The sequence below is a fragment of the Panicum virgatum genome, chromosome 2N (assembly GCF_016808335.1).
Source record: "Panicum virgatum strain AP13 chromosome 2N, P.virgatum_v5, whole genome shotgun sequence".
NCBI classification, from domain to species: Eukaryota; Viridiplantae; Streptophyta; class Magnoliopsida; order Poales; family Poaceae; genus Panicum; species Panicum virgatum.
Genome location: NC_053146.1, coordinates 25,571,427 through 25,589,900, shown reverse-complemented (window position 1 = coordinate 25,589,900; position 18,474 = coordinate 25,571,427). Strand labels below are relative to the sequence as shown.

Sequence of the window (18,474 nt, the reverse complement as noted above, 5' to 3'; positions counted from 1 at the left end):
AATGTTACATTGTTTCAGTTTAAGCTTATTCCCACAACATCAGGGCATCAGGCTTACAGCCATCCTTCTTGCCACAACTTTTTGTTAACAGCTTTGATATGCATTTGTGCTGACAATGCAAGCTCATACTGCAAAATGAAAGAAAGTATTTGAAACTCGGATAGTAGTGGAAGCTGCTTGTGGTTAATGACAAGTAGACAAGAGCCATATTCAGAATAATCTCTCTTTTGTAATATTTGAGAACTTAATCTTACATCAACAACACTGACTAACAGCTTTGGTTCACTGAAAACAAAACACAAACAATATGATGCTGCAATGCTGTCAATTGAAAGCCACCTTGATAAGCAAGGGGGAGAACTACTGTCACTGTATCTGCTTGACAAAGTAGTCTTTACGCAGAGAAACTACGCTATCAATGAAAGTATGTGTGCTAAACGGAAAGTCAAGCTCTGTCAAGGTCATTGTTAGTTCATCTGAGCTTGAACATTGTCAGCTATTTCAGCAACAAAAGATGAATTCTGCAGCCTCCTCTTCAGTCTGACTTCCCCATGCAACAATGATGCAGTCGTTGGCCTGCTTCAACCTCTCTGGAGTGATTAGCCCTACAAAATATATGAAACAGGATGTGTCAAACACTGAATTGGGCCTCAAATTCCAATCTAACCAAATAGAGGATTCGGCCTCCACACCCGCCAGCGAACAAGCCCTCCCCTTCGCCCGCCCGGCCCGGCCCCACGGCACCGGCGGCCACCTCCCCTCCGCCGCGCCTCCTTCCCGCCCCGCCGCCCAGCCCCGCATCGCCCGCGGCCGCCTCCTCTCCCTCTGTCGTGCAAATCACAAGAACTGGACGTCCATGGTGGTCTTTGTGAGAACCGCCCAATTTGATACTATTTTAAACGAACCGCCGGTTATTATCATCCAGATGAGAGTTAACACGTGCTTGCCCGAGAGCATGCCACGTGTTATCCCACATCTAGAGACACGAATAACCGACATGTCATTCATCCAAAATAATATCAAATCCGGTAGTCCCGGTATGTGCTCCAACATACGCCTAGAATCAGCATATGCACATACCGTTTACAATCGAATATATTGTCAATAATCCACAAAGAGCAGTTTTGCACACTTAATATTACAAGGTCGATATAGGTGGGTTCAAACTTCCTTACAAGCCTTGGGCTCACGAATGTCATATTAAACAGAAACGTAAAGTTTATTGAATTTACATGCTCTGCCGAAGCTCGATTACGGTAAAGACTTACTAAAGTAATGACGCCTTGCTCAAGGACATCATTACAGCCACCACGACCTATTCTTCCCCCGCGTTTGGATCAGCGGGGTAGAAATGGCCGAACACCACTTCGGGCTCACCTGCAACTAGGTTTAGAAAGCAACCTGAGTACAAAAGGTACTCGCAAGACTTACGTGATTACGTATACAAGGATCATGTAATGGCTCAAGTAAAAGCTTTAAGGTTAAGTAATTATTGCATAAGCACTAGCTCTCTACACTATCACCTATCAAAATTAATTAATCTTGCCCAACCCAAACACTTTTAGTTGATTAAGAGAGTAATATAATCTATAACTGATTATAGCTGTAACATGAACCATTCTCAGCATAAACGATATTCTATGAGGAGTTCATGGGTTAAAGAGCTTGCTCATAACCGAGAGCGCGGCAATTCGAATTGATTAAAACCTTGCAAGGGTGTACTACTTTACCCACACGACGCGAGGACCATGCGACTCACCCAACCGGCCAGAGTTGGATAAGGGGATACTCGCGTCAACCGTTCCCAACAAGGCTCAACCGTTGAGGGTACGCCCAGCTTGCGCGTGAAGATTTAGTTCCACCGGAGACTTCTCTAAACTTTCCTACACATAGTTCCACCCGGGGACACACTAAACCTCCCTACATAGCCCTTGGCCACGCATCTGGGACCGGGCCTCAATGATCAAGTCAAAGAAGGTAATTGGCTCATCCGTACCATTATATTGGATATGTGGTAGCACGGAAAGGTGCTCAGAACCAACGTCATCCACTCGGTCCTTAATCGATCCAAGCGGACTATGCCCATGTGACTTCATTCTCTAGGCCCTACCATTCCGCTCGAATCTCGATACTAACAACTTCTACTTGCCCCAGCTCAAGTGCGATCAAGGATAACACAGGTAAGTGTGATACTCCAAACCATTCCTTTCTAGCAAGCAATATAAGTATTCTAAGTAGGGCTAAGTATTTAGTCAAATTAAGTAGTTCATTGACTAACAAGTGATAAAGGCATGGATAACAATTCAAGGAAGGGTAATGCAGGAAATTAGGTACACGAATGCAATACAAATATAACATATAACCCAACATTACTCAGTGAGATAGCTAAACTAAATCAGATTAAATAGGTGCAAGAAATATGCTTAGCTGCTTGCCTTGGTTAGCTTTGGACTCGACCACGAACGGGACTCCGGGTTCAGGCTCGACGGACTCGGTGGGCTCTTCAGGTTCGGCCTCCGATGGTTCGGTCACTATAATGCATGAATGCGATGCAAGAATTAAGAAATGAACTAAACAACAATAATAAATCATGAAATAATTTGAGCATGCAGAGAACCAAACAAGGAACTCATGAAAATTGGTTTTGCAGCAAAATCATTTTCCTATAATTAACCATAAATATAAGAGTTTTCAGCCACTCTAAACAAGGTAAATCAGAAAAGGCATGCAAACTTGTCTAAACAAATCTAAGAAAATTATCTTAGATACAAGGCATGAAAATAGAGCTAACAAAACTGGTTTTACTATTTTCTCACTTTCCAGCAAAAAGTTCTATATTAAACCATTTTTTAGACAAAGTATAAGAAAACAAACTAAAACTTTGATACACAGCAAGGAAGCATGTGAACAAGTTACACCACTGAAAACTACACCTCACAAGGAGTCTAAAAAAATTTGGTTTGGCATTTTTCGAGCAGTATACAAATAACTAAGTAATAAACTTAATTTTGCAAGATAAAACTATAAATAAATCTACAACAAAGTAACATGCACAAAAATATTTTTCTTGAGTAGATCTCAGCTAGAGGAATCCAACAAAATAAGTTTCATAATTTTTGGAGCTACACACAAATTTCTACATATTTTGCAAGATTGCAGCCATATAAAACCTAAGAAAACCCTAGCTAAATTGCTAGGTGCACCCGGCTTCCACGCCCACAGGTGCTGACAAGCGGGGTCCGCTGCCCAGCGACCCACCCAGCCGGGTCAAGGCAGGGCACGCGCCCTGACCGCGGCGTGGGCGCAGCCACAGCGCGCGCACGCGCGGTGGCGGCGGCGCGAGGCGGCGCGGAGAGGCGAAGCCAAAGTGGGGCAGGGGAGGCGCGCACGGGGTGGAGCGACGACGGCGAGGCTCACCGGCGGTGACGCAGGCGAGGAGCGGCGGCGGAGGGGCGGCACGACGAGCAGAGGCGGCGGCGGACCGTGGCGCTCGCCGGCGTCCCTGCAGGAAGGGAGAGAGGGCCGGGTGAGGGCCAAAATCGGAGGAGGAGGGGGATGAGAAGCTTCCCGTGCGAGGAATTGGTGCGGGGCTCACCGGAGGCGGCGAATCGACGGCGAGGAGGGGGCTCGGGGGCGGCACCAATGGAGGATGGGAAACGGGTAGGGTTAGGGTTTGAGGGGAACGGGGCCGGGGCTGGCTCTTGAGGCGATGAGAGGAGGGAGGAGTTGGCACGGCTCGCGAGGATGTCTGGCACGTGGCACGGAAGCCGGGGTTAAACGCCGGCGACGGCGACGCGTGTGCGCGGCGCGCTCCACGCAGAACAGAGGAAGAGGAGAGGGAGAGACTGACAAGTGGGGCCGGCGGGGAATTTTTATTTTTTTTCCTTTTTTTTTTCAGGACTGTGACAGTCTTCAACTGCGGCCACCCCAAGAACCGCGTCGCGCTCACGTCGGAGGCCGTTAGCACGCAGACCGGCGCCCACCTCCACCGCTTCATGTGGCTTGACGACGACGAGGTCGAGCCGAGGGAGGAGCCTGAAGCCGAGCCGCTGCAGACGCTAGGTGGGAGCCGAGTTGAGGAGCCATAGCTAGACCTGGGCATGGGTCACCCGACCCGAACAACCCGACCCAACCCGCCCGAAAAAAACCCGACCCGACCCGACCCGAGCTACGTGGCGGGTGGGCGCGGGCCGTATTTTTTGACCCGCAACAATCAACGGGCCGGGCACGGGCCGTGATTTTTGACCCAAAACCCGACCCAACCCGAAAAACCCGACCCAAAGACCAAAAAACCCGACCCAACCCGAAAAAAACCCGACTCGACACGCCCGCGCAGGGTGCACGGGCCAACCCGACCCGGTGATAGGTACGGGTCGGGCGCGGGCCGTCCTATGCGACCCGTGACCCGACCTTGACCCGACCCGAACCCGACCCGACCCGACGTTTGCCCAGGTCTAGCCATAGCCGTCTTCGTAACGCTGCGGAGCTTTGCCGAAGGAACCGTAGGATCTCCACGCGGCGAAGATCCGGGGCTGCATCACGCGGGGTTTGCAGCCCTCCTCCACCAAATTTTTTTCCGGAAAGTGCGAGGGGGCTTCTGCAGTTCTGCTGGCTTGTGCGGCTTTGGAGAAACGAACGTGCCATTGAGCTTATCAGTTATTTACGCGTCTCCTGCCATTCAGTAAAAGGCCGTATGCCCGTATCCCTCACCTTCCCGTTCACCCCCACCCCTCATTCGGCCGCCCACCGACGGACGCGCAAGGGCGGGAGCGCGGCGACTAGGGTTCGGCCCTGCCCGCCGCCGGCCGCACCCACCAACCTCCGTGCGCCTCTCGGAGGGCGCGAATCGGGCCGCCTTCCTCCCGAAGCAGGACGTCCGCCCGCACCTAGCCAGCCTGCCTCCTCCCATACCCTGCTCCACCAACGCAGACGCCGGCCCGCCTCCTCCTTCCGGGCGCGAGCCATCCACGGCGTCGACCCGTCGGCTGCCATCCGGATTCTGTCCCCACGACGGAATCCTCTTGCCCCAAGCCGAGGTAGCTTCTATCCCTTATCTGGAATCTCAGATCTGAGAGGTTTGGATGAAGCATTAGGCGGGAACAGAGATGATTTTAGCTAGAGGATGTTAGTTAGAGGTTGTTTTCCGAGCTATCCTTGATGTATTTCGAAGCTCAGCGTCTAACCAGCCCATCAGAAAGCTACACTGCCTGATTTCGGCAGTGGATTTTCTCCGGTGGTTGCTGAGCTCCATTCCCATCCGCATTTTCACATGTTTCTGTGGAAACTAGGAACACCATGTAGATGCATGCCTTTGTGTCTTCTTGCTATTAAAGTAGTTTCGGTGAGGGTGTTCAGAGAGTCGACTTAATTCGAGAAATTAATATGATTATTTAAAGATCTTGGGTGTTTTTTCCTTTTTGGATTTTGATGGATTTTATACCCTATTTTGGATGAAGACATCAAGAAGCTGTGTTGTCTTTCCTTTCAGGAGTTCACCATGTCTGACTTGGAGTCCGTGGCTGCCCTTATGGAGTCGACATGTTCTAAGATAGAGCAGCTTCAGCAGGCTTTTGCTGAGCTCGAAAGGCAGAGTGCTGTCTCCATGAACCTCAAGTGGAAGCAGCTTGAGGACCACTTTCGTGGCCTTGAGCAGTCGCTCAAGAAAAAGTTTGATGAGTTGAAAGAGCAGGAGAAGGAGTTCCAGGAGACTGTCGCGAAATCGGAGAAGATGCTGGAGCAGCAGGAGGCAACTGTTGTGGCCAAGGAACTGACTTCTTTGGAGAGGTTGCAGGAGAAAAGGGATGCTGCGTTAGCTATGATCTTTAGCAAGTCCAAGCTGGCCTTACCTGTTCCTGCCATCAACCCAATGGACAAGGCACTGGATAATCTTGGTGTCAAGTGGCCTAAACTGGCTTCTGAAGAGAGTATGTGCCTTCAAGTTGACAGTGCTGCAGTGAAGCCTCGTTCTGAGCTTGTCTCACTGTGTGAGAAAATGAATGTGAAGGGGCTTCATAAGTTCATATCAGACAACAGGAAAAACTTGGCGACCATCCGGGAGGAAATTCCCAGTGCACTGAAGAAAGCGCCTCATCCTTATGGCCTGGTGTTGGATTCCCTGGAAGACTTTTATGCTGGAGATAATCTTGTATTGGATGGCAAAAAGGATGGAGACCTTCTGGGTGTTAGAAGGACATGCCTGATGTTGATGGAGTCACTTGGACAGCTACAAACTGACAATATAACTCGTTTCTCGTCGGAGGGGCACATGCTTACAACTGATATCAAAGAGCGAGCAAAAAAGACTGCATATGAATGGAAGTCCAAGTTGGATAGTCTTGACATTGATGCTAGTAATGGGAACTGTCTTGAAGCTCATGCATTTCTTCAACTCCTGGCAACCTTTGGTATTTCTGCTGAATATAATGAAGATGACCTGTGCAAACTGCTCCCATATGTCAGTCGTCGTCGTCAGACACCTGAACTTTGTCGATTGCTTGGGTTGTCACAGAAAATGCCAGGTGAGTGCTTGTGGTTGACTTATCTATCTCCTAAAACATTGAACCTCTACAAAAGATTCATATTCTTTCAGATTATTGAAATGCTTGACATTCATAGGAGTCTTTTCGTTGTACCTGCTAATTTCTGCATAGTTTTGATGTTCTAGCTTACTAGTTTATGGATGTTGCAAAGAATGGTCAACAGTACAAAAATATTACCACATCAAAATTTCCAATATTAATACTACAATATGAACTTCACATAAGCTGCATCCATAAAACTAGCTGTTTCCTTGCAATAACATGCCTATTGCTTGTAATGTATCCCAAGATATTGTCTTATCTTGTCATAGGGCCACAGACATTTTAAAATTATTGTGCTTACTTGTTCTTTGAGAGCTCATCACTTCTTTAAAATGTATCCTCATAATTTTCGTTGAGCCTAACGTGTTACATCCTTTTGCATGTCGTGTGTGGCATTACTTCAGTATGCTCGACATCATTTATTGTGCTAAATTCCATACCGAAGGATCTTTAATTCATATGATGATAGTTCTCTCTCTATCATTTGTGCTTATAAAGAAAGTAGTGCTGTATTCAAACTATCTTTCACTGATTTTGCCATCCAACTTGTCGTTCCTTCAGATTTCGTACACAAAAAATTAAGTGATATGAATTTATTGTTTCACATACTGGTATACAATTGCTTTTGAAGATTTTCTCTACTCATGAAATATGAAACCTGCCTTTGTATACGCCCTCCATTTTTAAATATATGATGTTTAGGACAAGCTATGTAGTTCAAGATCCTTCTGTTTTTAAATATAGAGCTAATTAGTTCGTTTTAAACTAATAATTGTAAATATCATATAAAAACGGAGGGAGTGGTGTGATTTGGGAAGCCTGCATTTCAGAGTATGTTGCTGTTTTTTTTATCTTTCTTAGGTACAAAGTCTAAAAATGTTTCATGTTGTTAGGCGTTCCCCTGCTCTGCTGCCTTTTTTATTTTTCCTATTTGCTTTGTGACATAATGACTTTACCCTGTTATTTCTTATTCTATTTTGCACATAATAGATGGTTTTCTCTTTCAAAATAAGTGATTTTACTAATGCAATTTCTTGAAATTAGGTGTCATTGGAGTTCTGGTGGAAACTGGAAAACCTATTGATGCGATTAATTTAGCTTATGCGTTTGAGCTTACTGAACAGTTTGAACCAGTGCAACTGCTTAAAGCATATCTGAGGGATGTTAAGAAAGTGTCACATGCTAAGAATGCCAAAATGTCTTCCGGAGCACAGGTAACCTCTACTCATTTCAGTTTCTAATTTTATAGTCCCAATTTTATAATGTTCTCTGGTAGAATTTAAAACTGCCATCCACATAACAAAATGAAAAGCCTGTGTAATATTTTAGACAGGAAGCCCTCTTCCTATCTGGGAAGTCTAATAAAGTAATTTTCTTACTGTTGGTGGTATGTACCAGCATACTATAATTTCTTTCTTGTTCAACCTTCCGTTTAATGTGCTTTCTCATACTAATATAAATTATTTTTTCAATAGGAAATTGGATAGAATATTTGCTTCCTTTTTTGGAATGTTTTTCAATAATTTATGAATGGAGTGGCTGATGTTTATTTGCTCTTTTATATGTTCTAAGTTCAAACTGGTTACACATTTTGGGCATCATTCAAATCTTGAAACCAATGTTCTTAAGGCGCTGTGGCGACTTGCGGCGACCTACCCCCCCTCACAACGCCTAGGTGTATAAGGCGTGCGGCGAGGTGATGGCGTAGACATATCCTAAATATACCATGACAGCAAAGAATTAAGTAGCATATACATACCTTTGTTGAACTGTTATACTAATCCAATTGACAGTAACATAAAGTCTGCATTAGCTAGTCAAGCAAACATCACATGACTCAATTAGTAAACAAAACAGGGGCAGAAATCAGAGGCACGAGCATATGATGGTATGAGTTGATTTTAAATGGTAGAGCAGAGTCACGCACAAGTACTCAAGCAAGCACTAGAGGCATAAAGCAGAGCAAGCGCGAGCAGCGAAGCAGAGGGGAGGGAGACTGAGATGAAGTGTAGAGGGCTGCACAAAACCGCAGACCAGTCGAGGATTTGCATGGAGGTAGGACCGTCGACCTGCAGAAGAGGCGTAGAGGAGCCCGAGCTGCATGGAGGCACAGAGGAGCTGGGGCTATCGGCTAGCAGATGTGCCACAGAGGAGGTGGGGCCACACAGGGCAGTGGCCTCACAGATAGGCGGAGATGCGCGGCGGCACAGGGGTCGCTGTCGCCCAACCCAAGATCCGCTCGGCCGCCATGAGTTTCCCCGCCTCCCTCTCGTTCTTCCCTCTCTTTTCTCTATTCTTTTCGATTAAGTCGGTATTAGGTGGTTTTGCTGCTCGATTTCCCGGCCCCCACCCTCGATTTCCCACCCGCCCCTCGATTTCGCGCTGGCGCCCTCAATTTCCTACACCCCCCTAGATTTCTTGATCAATACCCATCTATGGTGCCCGCCTCTTCCTCCTGGGCGTCGTGACGATGCCTTTGGACGCCCAAGCGGACGCTTCAAGCTTGAGGCGGATGCCATAGGCATCCTGGCAAGGCGAGGGGGATGCCATGGACCCTGAGCACGCCTAGACGCCTATTCGTCACCTAGCCGACACCTAGGTGACGACTTAAGGACATTGCTTGAAACACTTTCATACAGGCAGTGCTGAAAGCATGTTCTGCTGATCTCAATTTGTGTCTCATTTGACGTGCCTCTTATGACAGTGATGTTAAGGTGACAATTTTATGTCACTACTGAGTACTACTTTTTATAGTTTGTCTCTAAGAAGTCCCTACTGCATATTTGGATCCAATCTGATTGTTTCAATAGTTTGCTCCAATTCTATGTTTTACTTGAACAAAGTGATTAAATAATTCTGAAATAGTTTGGTATTGTGCTTGATATCCTCACAGGTGGCAAAATATTGAACTCCCTATTGCTCTGGATTCAAATAGCTTTAGTTTGGTTAGCTTAGGCCTTGTTTGGTAGAGCTCCCAGAGCAGCTTCTAGGCTGAATCCAGAAGAAGCTCAAACAGTTTTTCTGCGAAATGTGGTTCTATGCTGATTTTGTGGAGTGATTCTCTGAAATAAACTAAGTAGCTAGAAGCTGAAAAAAGTAGCTTCTTCTGATTCACTTGTCACATTGGATTTGATTTTCATAAAGTTAATCTTAGTGAATCACTTCACCCCGAGAATCAGCTCCCATAGAGAATCAAGATTAGTTGGAGCTCTGCCAAATAGACCCTTTAGCTTGCTTGCAATAGCTTAGTAATTACTTGCTGCTTTTACATTTCCTGCCCTATCAGAGCCCTGCAAATGGGTTGGGAACCAAACTATACCCACATCCATCCATTCTCATACGAGAAATTAATATTACCCACTCCACTCCAAATCACCATACAACAACCCAACCCAAACATTTCAGCTCATACAATAAACTATTAGCCAAACTATGGTTACGATCCAATAAGAGCCTGTTTCCCAAAAAAAAATTATAGTGTAGGTCTTGCCACACTATTTTGCATAGAGTAGCTGCCAGTCATATTGAGTCATGTCAATAAAATTTCAATTAATTTTAATAGAATTTTATATTGTGAACGTGAGGTTTTATTTCCAGGGTCCGGCTCTTTTCATAGGGACCATGTATAGGTCTAGCAACATTGTTTTGCACAGAGTAGCTGTCAGTCATAATGAGTCATTTCCAACAAATTCGGTCAATTTTGATAAAATATCAGTGTGAACGCGAGGTTTTATTTTCAGGGCCCATCTCTTAACGTGAGGCCCACACGTAATTCTTGCTTGCACAGATTAGCTGCTAGTTATATTGAGTAATCTTTTAACAAATTTCAATCAATTTTGATAAAATTTTATAGTGTGAACGCGAGGTTTTATTTCTAGAGTTTGGCTCTTTACGAGGGGTCCAAGTGTAATTCTAGCCACACTGCTTTGCGTAGAGTAGCTGCTAGTTATACTGAGTTATCCTCAATAAATTTCAGTCAATTTCGATAAAATTTTAGTGTGAATGTGAGGTTTTATTTTAGGGTCCGTCTCTTAATATATGACCGACATTTATATATAGTCATACTGTTTTGCGCAAAATATCCATTTCAGCCCACCTCAATCCATCCCAACCCGCATTTACATAGAATCCGCTCTGCCCCATCCTATTACCTAAGACAACCCATTTAACCCACCCAAATACACTCCATATCAAAACCCCATAAAACTCATTTCAACCCAACCCATTTGCAGGGCTACTATCAGTACCTATGTTACTTTTTCTACTATATCTTTTGTGTGTGTGGCTGTGTCCATGTGCATATGACATATTTATAATACACAGTATGTGATGTAAATTCTTAGTGATTGCTCGTGTTTTCAGAATGAGATGAATGAACGTGAGCTGTCTGCACTGAAAGCTGTCATTAAGTGCATTGAGGAGCACAAACTTGAGGAGCACTACCCTGTGGATCCACTTCAGAAACGGGTTTTGCAGCTAGAGAAAGCAAAGGCAGACAAGAGGAGGGCTGTTGAAGCAGCGAAGCCACAGTCCAAGAGGCCTCGCGCCAATGGATCGGCCTTTGCACCTCGTGCTACCAGCTTTGGTGACAAGAGCTTTTATCCCGCAACCCCAGAGAGGCATCCCTCCTACCCTTACGAGAGGCAGTTTGTGTATGGTGCTGAGGCCCATCATCCACCAATGATGAGCTCAGCACCTTACACGATCCAACCTGCCCCGGCACCTTATTATGGTAATGGCTACCCAGTTCAGTACCAGGTACCGTATATCCACTAATGGAGAGAGCCAGGTGCAGGTGCTCTTTCCTAACTATGTAGCTTTAACCTGCTGCCCTTTGTTGTAGTTGTATCAGTTACTTGCTAGTTTGCCTAGCTAAATAGTTTGGACCACTCAGTGTGTGTGCTGTGAGTGGCTATTGTGAAAATCTGGTAACTTTATGTCCTATTGACATATGACAATTTACTCCAAATATTTAGCTATGATGAATCTCTTTATGTACTTCACGAGTCCTGTGAAATACCTGTTGACTGGAATGTACCGTGGGCTACAGGGTTTCTGTGCACTACATGGAAATCAGTTGGCAGTTGCAGCCTGCGACTGAACTGGTCACGTTTTTTTTTTGATGGCGTTGCTAACATTATCATCTGAAACAATTTACTTGGAGCAAAGGAGGGTTTACATTTTTGAAGTTTTGAAATTTTCACCAATGTTATGTTAAAGCTTATTCCACTATTAATTCAACTGTTAGCTCAACTGTTTATTAACTCTGAAAGGAAGCGTCCGCTTGACCCTTTCATGCTTTCCTGGTGGTTCATTCTTTTTTTTTTTCTAATAAAACTGGTTCATTTTATTCAATTGGAGAAGTTTGGGTTTAAATTTTTAGTGAAGCTTCTGTCAAATTTGGCCGTTGAATAGCCAGCACGGATGATGACCGAACTTTCTCGTCAGTTATGCAACAAAAGATGTTTCACGTTCATCAGATTAGTACATTGTCATAAAGCGAAGTATCCGCCGAGTATTTGCCAACAGCTACGTGCCCAATTGATCGTTAGCTCCCATGAGAAGCTAGAACTTGATCCAAAGCCACACGTGACGCTACTACAGCTGCAATGCGAGTGCAATGGCAGCGTCAAACACAAATACAATCGTCCACCATCATTGTTCTCCGATCAGACAGCATAGTAGCACAGAAGCGAAGGAAGATTAACAACAACACAGCCATCACAACAAGCCTGCAGATTGCCCTGCTATACATTGCAAATGCACACACGAAGAGAGGAGAGCTCGCGGCCATTGCATGTACACATGCCATTGCCAGTGCCCCGCCTAGCACGCGGTGGGCGCGAAGAAGTAGATGTCATCGAGCCAGTCGTTCGTCGGCGAGTTCCCGCCGTACACCAGTAGCCCTCGCCGGCCGTCCTTCTCCCCTGCAGCGAACGCGCACCACCCGCGAGGCCCCCGGGTGGTGCTCGGCCCCGGTGACGTCGTCCAGGCGTGTCCACGCGCCGGTCTCCGTGTCCAGGGCGAACGCCTCGGCCGAAAACTTGCCGGCGCCGAGGTGGCCCAGGTCGCTGGGGTCCACCTCGCCGCCGAACACGACAACGTGCCCCCCCCCCCCCCCCCCCCCCCCGCGATCCCGGTGGCGCAGAACACGCTACGGGGGCTGGGCTTGTCGCCGGTGGTCTCGACCGCGGACCACTGGCCTGTGGCCGGGTCGTAGCAGTGCACGTCGTCGAGCTCCTCACCGCCGAAGCCATACACCACCCACAGTTTCCCACCGGCAACGGCCAGGCCGGGCCCGCCGCGTGGGCGACAAGCCTCTCCGGGCGACGGCAGCTGCTCCCACCGCCCGGCGGCCACGTCGTATCCCCACAGGTCGTTCAGGCGGCTGGCATCGCCACACCCTCCGAAGACGTACACCCGGCAGCCAACAGCGTCAGCCACCATGGAATGGTAGCTCCGGTGCGGCGGGCCGTTGGCGCCGGAGGACAGGAGGGCCCACGTGCCTGTCGACGTGTCGAAGGAGTAGAGCTCGTTGAGCTCCTTGTGCTCCTGGTCGCGCCCGCCGAAGATGTACACCGTGCCACCGACGGCCGCCATGGTCACGCCGACGCGCGGCGGTGGCACGTCGCCCGTGGCGTCGAGCGGTGATCAGGTCTGGGTCTTCAGGTCGAAGGCGTACATTGTGTTGTCCACCGGCACGCGAGGGGTGAACTCGCCGCCGAACGCGTAGGCCGTGTCGCCGACAAGGGTGATGGCGTGGGAGCTTCTTGCTCCTGGCCCGGTTCCCTTCTGGTCCAGCTGGGGTGATTAGGCCCGGTTCCCTTCTGGTCCAGCTGGGGTGATTAACAAGTGGCAGATTGAATTTTAGGATAAACGAGAAATGAAATAATAAGTTGATATACAATGTCAAATTTGATAGAAATCTATGCTCATCCAATCTCCTGAGACTCAATCCAAGCAAAAGTACTTTAGCATGGATCAGCTGCTGAAAAGTGACCAGGAAACAAGAGTGGCACGAAAAATCCTATGGACCCAGGATACGAGCAGACGAACAAAACAGCTCTAAGCTGTAACATGCACTATCCTGTTGACTTCCGTCGGGCAGACTAGACAGCTAGCCATAAGTCTATAGGTAGATCAGTTGACAGTGAACGCTACAACTAGAAATTTGGTCCTAAAGTTAGCTGAAATCGCGAGATTGTGCCAATTTACACTCGAACTTTTGGTCCAACATCATCTGAAATTGCTGTTACAGCAACAGTTAGGACGGAGCTGTTGACTTGAGCCGAAGTCCCCCATCACATGACTTTCCTGTCAACCAGCGTTGGCATCAAGAAGATCCCAGCTCACTTTTAAACCCAATGTTTTCCATCAGAACCGACTACTACACTCCACTGCAAAATGATCTTGCACCAAGAAACAAATCTCTCCCCTGAACTTTCCCCAAATCAAAACCAACCCTAAATCCCATTCCGACTTTAGAAAAGTCTTAAAGGGCAAGCCGAAAAATAATTTGCAGATGGTTGCTACTAAGAGTTAAATTAAGCAAGGAATTACAAAAATTGAAGCTTCAAGGGTAAGGAAAGGGGAGGCACTCACCTTTACCCAAGTGCCAGCCATTGCCACCCACGACGAGTAGCTCTGCTTCCTCTGCTTTTGCTGTGCCGCTGCTCTGGTTCGTGCTTGGTCTGACAAGGTGTTTATTGACTTGGAGTCACTTTTGGGGTTGGGCATGTGGTGTCATCATCAAATGCTGGACCAATCTAACCACCGCCTTTGGGAAACAATTGCAATTCAGCCACCGAGCTTGTTTGGCAATTGCAATTCTTTCTATTCTTTTCTAATATTTTGAACGAGGCATTTGGTATTTTGTGGGGCAGGTGTCCACTGGAGCGTCACCATTTGCGTCACACGTGATTACTTGAATCATTGAATCTAGTCGTATAGGTACACCAGGCCATGAACCCACGGCGAGGGTGCCCATTGAGATAACCTTGTATTGCCAATCATTCTACCCCACGATGAGAGTAGGGGGCACTCATGTAATTACGATGCACATAGATCAGGTTGAACGTCATTCTCTAAAAAGCTGCACGATTTCGTGCCGTTTTGATTGTCGCATTGTACAGTGGGTCGTTTCTTAAACAACACAATACTGTGGGATGTTTCTTAAATAACACAATACTGTAATGCTTGATAGTGGGGCCAATCAGCTTAACAGCCACAAATTCACACCCAAACAAGCTTTCGATATATGGACAATGATTGATGACGACGTTGACCATTCATTTACCATATTATATCTTATGGTTATAAATTTATAATCATTGTAAAGTATATATGATTAGAAATCTAATCATATAAAATTTGCATTGTAAAAATAAAAAATAATAGTAAGTTATTGGTCAAAGATAGTAAAGTTTGAATCTTAATATGTGCGTGTCCCTTATAAAAATAGATGGAGTAGTAGTTAAAAATATAATTAGGATTTTGCTAGGTGTTTTGGCGGAGCAGTTGTTCAATTACAATATGGCTTGAGGTGTGACGCCCACTGTTCTCTTTAGAGCATCTCCAAGAGTGCCCAAAATAAAGTCTTATAAACCAGTTTTAGAAAGAAACAAAAAAAACTCATCTCCAATAGTAGCTAATTTATTCGCACGCCCAAAACTAGCGGCGAACGGAGCTGGATTTGCCTCCCTCGCTAGCGTGCCCAATCCTGCGCGGTTCACGCGCTCGGCTGCTTCGTGGCGGTTCGCAGCTCAGCGTCGACCCTGCCTGCGTGAGTGCGTGACCACGTCACTTTTCTTCGCTGGAGACCATGGCGGCGTTTTTGCCCCGGCACCCTTCTGATTAGTCAGGTGATGGAGATCAACTAGGAAACAACTATCGCCTTTCCTCCTTGTTTTCTCACAACAGCAGGGCGCTTGGTCAAGGTGATTTTTCTTTTCTTAGTTGAATCTCGATTAGCATTGTCAAGGATAGTTGGAGCGCAGCATTAGGATATGTGGTGAATCGTGTACAGAAAATCGTGAGCTGGAGGGGCCAAGTACGACGTGGAAGAAATGAAATCTATTTTGGAAGTCAACTTGGGACTGTTGGTGGAGCACTTTTTTTTAGCTCCCAATAACTTTTGGCAAGGTCTCGAAACTAATTTTTTTTACTTCATTTTTTAGATACTCTTGGAGATGCTCTTAGATGGGGCAGGTGGATTCGATCTTCGAAGAACTAGCGTGGATCATCAAGATATGGTATACAAAATACTTCCTCCATTCTAAAAAGAATACAATTCTAACTTCCTACATACCAAGTCAATCTATCTCAACTTTGACCAAATATAAAAAAAGACTAAATAATTATAATTAGATTTACCATGAAATATATTTTCATAATATGTTTAATTGGAGTTATAAGTATTGATAATATTTTTATAAATTTAATCAAACTTCAAACTTCCGGAAGTTTGACTCAATTTAAATCCTGAATCATTCTTTTTGGATGGAGGTAGTATTTTATTCAAATATTACAAACTCATGTGCAAACAATAGAAATGGATGTACCTACTCTTCCTGCCTAAGTCAAACTAGATCATGTTTGTTCAATTTATGGAAAAGATTAGATCTACGGCTTGAGAAGTTGATTTATTTTGAGAGTAGGGAGTATATCATACATGTAATTTCCGTGGGTTTGACTACTCGTTCCCTATGAGTAAATTACTGTAGTTCCAAATAATTTTTCTCCGCAAATCTCCATAAAATTGGAAAAAAATATGAATTGACGGATCAAGATGCCTAAGAAAATGATGAATTATGTTCCAACATATGTTTGTTGTGAATATTAAAACCTGCTGCCTCCATCCAAAAATAAGTGTTCGTGTTGAAAATTTTAGACACATTACTAGTTGCGAGAAATGACATGGTTACCATTAATTAACTTATATCAGTTTGTGATTGAAAAACATCTTATTTATTTGTTCGTCTATATCCTTAGTAAGTGCAAATGCATTGGAATAAAAAGAAATAGCATCTACTAAGCATTTGATTGGCTCCATGTCCTTCTCTATACAATTTTTTCTTGGTGTTTGATATTGTTTTAGTTAGATGGATCATACTAGCTTCTAAAAGAACACCTTTTGTGGGACAAATTACGTAGATGTAGCTTCTAAAAGAACACCTTTTGTGGGACAAATTACATAGATGTTGATATTTCTTACGGTCACAGTTAAATCTGCAAGCGCATGAATATATCATCATGCATTTTTATCTGGGAGTATCTCTGGTGTCGTATTTATATTTTTAGCAGAGAAAGCGGCAGCTAATAAATAACTAAGTTAATGATTAAATCTTGATTGATTATCTAAAGTACAAACATGCGTAAGGATAATATATAGGTAGAGGTAGTACGACACACAAGTTTACTCAAGCTCTTAGGTAGACATAGGCAGGGAGAAAGGAAGAAGAGGGTGAGGATAATATATAGGTAGAGGTAGTGTGACGCACAAGTTTACACAAGCTCATTAGGAAGACATAGGCATGGAGAAAGGAAGAACAGAACTAGTAGGGACTTATGTACTCCTATCTAAATATACATCTTATATTGTACACATATACACATACATATGATTAGGACCCAACTCTAGGATCCCAGGCACCATCGAGAGAACCGCACATGACTAGTAGAGGAGCCACTAGCCAACTCGGCTACTTTAGGTAACTCTTACAGCTCCACCCACATATGGAGGATTACCGAGGATGGATAGAGCTAGCACTACATGGAGCCTACAACTACAAACTGTGGGGTAAAGCCGCAGACCAATCCATGAACCATACATACATAAAGACAAAGAAGATAGCTCCATTAAAGATATCCCAGAATCACAAAAGAGGTAAAGAAATAAAGCCATATCGAGCTATCCTAGCAACCCAAGGAACCTATAGAACTACTTCAGCCTAAACTCCAATAGCCTATGGACTAAAGCAAGAGAGAATGGGTGAATGAGCAACTTGAGATGTTTCTTCATTTGGAGCCCCCCTCTCATTTTATAGCCTTGGTTAAGGTATGGCGAGTAAAATAGGTGGACGCATGCAGAACTGCCATTGGGAAGAACCAGGAGCTCCCACGTGGAAGCTGGTGGCCATGGGGCCCACCTCTAGTTTGGCAGAACCAGAGTAACCGCCTCTGGCCGCCGACCTTTGCAGGGAGGCTAACTAGTGGGCCCTCATGTTGGCTGCCCAGGCACCACTTTGTCCTAATTCAGTTTTGGTAGTTTTGTGGGCACTTTAGTCCATGAGAGGTTGAGGTCGCGACGCGTGATTCGTCAATGTTTATTCGCCTTGTGCCACCTCGGGTGGCTTTTCTCACAAATCTGCTCAATTCTCTACATACCGCTAAAATTTAGGGGACATGTGGAAAAATATTATTCTAAACAAATATGTGTTGGAGGTTGATTTCTGATAATTTTTACCACCAACATTACTCCACAATTCATGATTAGAAGGCCAACACCAAGTAAATTTAAGTTAAACTAATGAGTTTCACTAGTTTTTGTGCATATGTGATTGTAGAAGCTCATTGTATAAAATTGGGAAACTTTGGAAGAAATCCCAGGTCAGTCAGCTTGGCACTGTGGCCAATGCCCAACTTCGAGCTACATGCAAGAAAACATAGCCAGAAGTGATCCTAAGCAACGAACATCAAAGCATTGCATCCTAGGGTCAGAAGGCTTGAGCCTTGGATCCTTGGTCCCACATGCAGCGATTCAATGAAGTTTCAAGCTTCGACCTGACATCCTGCGAAAATCCCACGCGTTAATGAGCAGTGGAACGAACAGCTAAGACATGCCAGGAGCCCAGGACTAGGCCGACAGGCTTAGTCAAGGCCGGCCGGGCAGCCT

General features: G+C 45.5%; 1 protein-coding gene and 1 pseudogene across 1 annotated transcript; one reads left to right on the top strand and one right to left on the bottom strand.

The window, feature by feature from the left end:
* Positions 1-4,722: 4,722 nt before the first annotated feature.
* Positions 4,723-11,582, top strand: LOC120660121 (FRIGIDA-like protein 3). The gene is made up of 4 exons (XM_039938474.1): positions 4,723-5,036; positions 5,489-6,518; positions 7,626-7,795; positions 10,944-11,582. The coding sequence occupies exons 2-4, from the start codon at positions 5,498-5,500 to the stop codon at positions 11,355-11,357; spliced, it is 1,605 nt and encodes a 534-aa protein (XP_039794408.1). The 5' UTR covers positions 4,723-5,036; positions 5,489-5,497; the 3' UTR covers positions 11,358-11,582.
* A 447-nt stretch (positions 11,583-12,029) lies between these two features.
* On the bottom strand, positions 12,030-14,410 carry LOC120660120 (annotated as a pseudogene).
* Positions 14,411-18,474: the final 4,064 nt, after the last annotated feature.

Coding starts and splice junctions, on each gene's coding strand:
- LOC120660121 (XM_039938474.1), top strand. CDS start 5,498: ATGTCTGACTTGGAGTCCGTGGCTGCCCTTATGGAGTCGACATGTTCT. Junction 6,519..7,625: donor GTTGTCACAGAAAATGCCAG/GTGAGTGCTTGT, acceptor TCTTGAAATTAG/GTGTCATTGGAGTTCTGGTG. Junction 7,796..10,943: donor AAATGTCTTCCGGAGCACAG/GTAACCTCTACT, acceptor TCGTGTTTTCAG/AATGAGATGAATGAACGTGA.